At 28.8% G+C, this 1,619-nt stretch overlaps 1 protein-coding gene across 1 annotated transcript; it reads right to left on the minus strand.

Annotated features, from left to right (window-relative positions):
- Positions 1 to 344: 344 nt before the first annotated feature.
- On the minus strand, positions 345 to 1,365 carry LOC108763625 (protein C10). The gene is made up of 3 exons (XM_018511407.1): positions 1,062 to 1,365; positions 675 to 851; positions 345 to 596 (listed from the first exon to the last, which is right to left on the minus strand). The coding sequence occupies exons 1-3, from the start codon at positions 1,099 to 1,101 to the stop codon at positions 463 to 465; spliced, it is 351 nt and encodes a 116-aa protein (XP_018366909.1). The 5' UTR covers positions 1,102 to 1,365; the 3' UTR covers positions 345 to 462.
- Between the last annotated feature and the right edge of the window lie 254 nt (positions 1,366 to 1,619).

A 1,619-nucleotide genomic window follows, 5' to 3' on the forward strand; every position in this document is an offset into this window, starting at 1 on the left:
AATGATATACTTATTAATAATTATATAAATAAATATAAAAATTTTTAAGTTTCTCAAATTAAACATTTAAAATTCCTTTGGTACTTTTCTCCAGAAAATTTGTATATACAGATTTTATTACACTAACTGGAATCTATACATTTAATTAAATTGTTCTATAAAAGAATAGAGAAAGAACATTGCAATATTTCCATTAATACTTCAATAAAAATTTTTTACACAAATATTCCTGTTAAGATATTACAAAAACATTTTAATGACAATCGATTTATCAAAATATTTAAGAAAAATATATATATGTAACGAAAAAAATAGATATATAACATTCATATATAAATGCATGGAATAATTTTTTCTTCACTTTTTCTACAGAGAGACATTGTCCTTATCTTATTAACCTAATATAGTCTTTAGATAAAAATGGTATACATATGGATTTTTTAGATGAGATCTTGTTTTAATCTAAAGAGATGCTTCAGTTGAAGAGTTTATCGTAACTGGTGGAAGAAAGTATGAACGAACCTGACTATGTAGCTGTGCTATTTCAGAATCTTCTCTTTCTAAAGCCCGAATAAGCTGCGCAAATTGTACAGTACCTGCTTCGTGGGCACATGATTAATTTTTTAACTCTATTTTTATCAGATTTACTTTTATTGTACTGTTAATCTACGCACCTTCTCTTCCTTCCGGAAATCCATAATTTTTTATGATGTCCATTTGAATCTGTGTTACTAGTGGGAATACAAATTGCATCATTTTCAACATCTCATTGCCGGAACTTTCCTTTGCTTCTGCAAGCTTTTGCAAGTTTTCAGGTGTATTTAGTGCTGTCAGAACATCGGTCAGTATAGCTGAAAGGAAAAAATATTTATTCATATATTTTATTGTATATTTATAATTATACAATTATATTTCACATTATTATATATTTTTAATATATATACATACATATATATTTATTTATATTTAAGTTATCAACGAACTCGTATAATAAACGCGTTGAATTGTAATAATATACAACTTTTATTAAAAAAAAAATTATCTTTTAGATTTCTAATTACCTTTCGCAGTTTCCAATGTAAAACCAGGAACGCTTGCCATAATTAATTAGAGTATAATTATACCTGAGAGTATAACTGAGAGTAGTTTTTCTTGGGCGACGTTATCACTACAGTTGAATCGCTAATTACGTATGGTAAACTGAGATCTTGCAAATTACTATTCAATATTTGTGTAGTTAAATCGACAAATATTTTGTACGTAAAAATTCTTCATATATAATATCATACGTAATTTGACGAGATTAACTAACAGCTAGTAATTGTTTCTTTCACGATACTACTGATAAAACTGCACTACTTTGATTTATTTACATTCATTTGTAAATGACAGCCATCCACAGACCACTTTAACATTTTCGAGAGCGTCAGATGGCAATGATGGCAAGCGTAAGACGCGCCATCTTGTTGAGAATAAAATGTGTCTGTTCTTTATAGTTGAACTTCTTGCACGGTTTAAGCTGGAAACACAATAGACACAGGCAACAGGGAATAACGAGCCGTCCAATCAAAGCTCTGATTGGACGGCTCGTTATTCCCTGTTGCCTGTGTCTATTGTGT

Source organism: Trachymyrmex cornetzi, unplaced genomic scaffold (genome assembly GCF_001594075.2).
Source record: "Trachymyrmex cornetzi isolate Tcor2-1 unplaced genomic scaffold, Tcor1.1 scaffold371, whole genome shotgun sequence".
NCBI classification, from domain to species: Eukaryota; Metazoa; Arthropoda; class Insecta; order Hymenoptera; family Formicidae; genus Trachymyrmex; species Trachymyrmex cornetzi.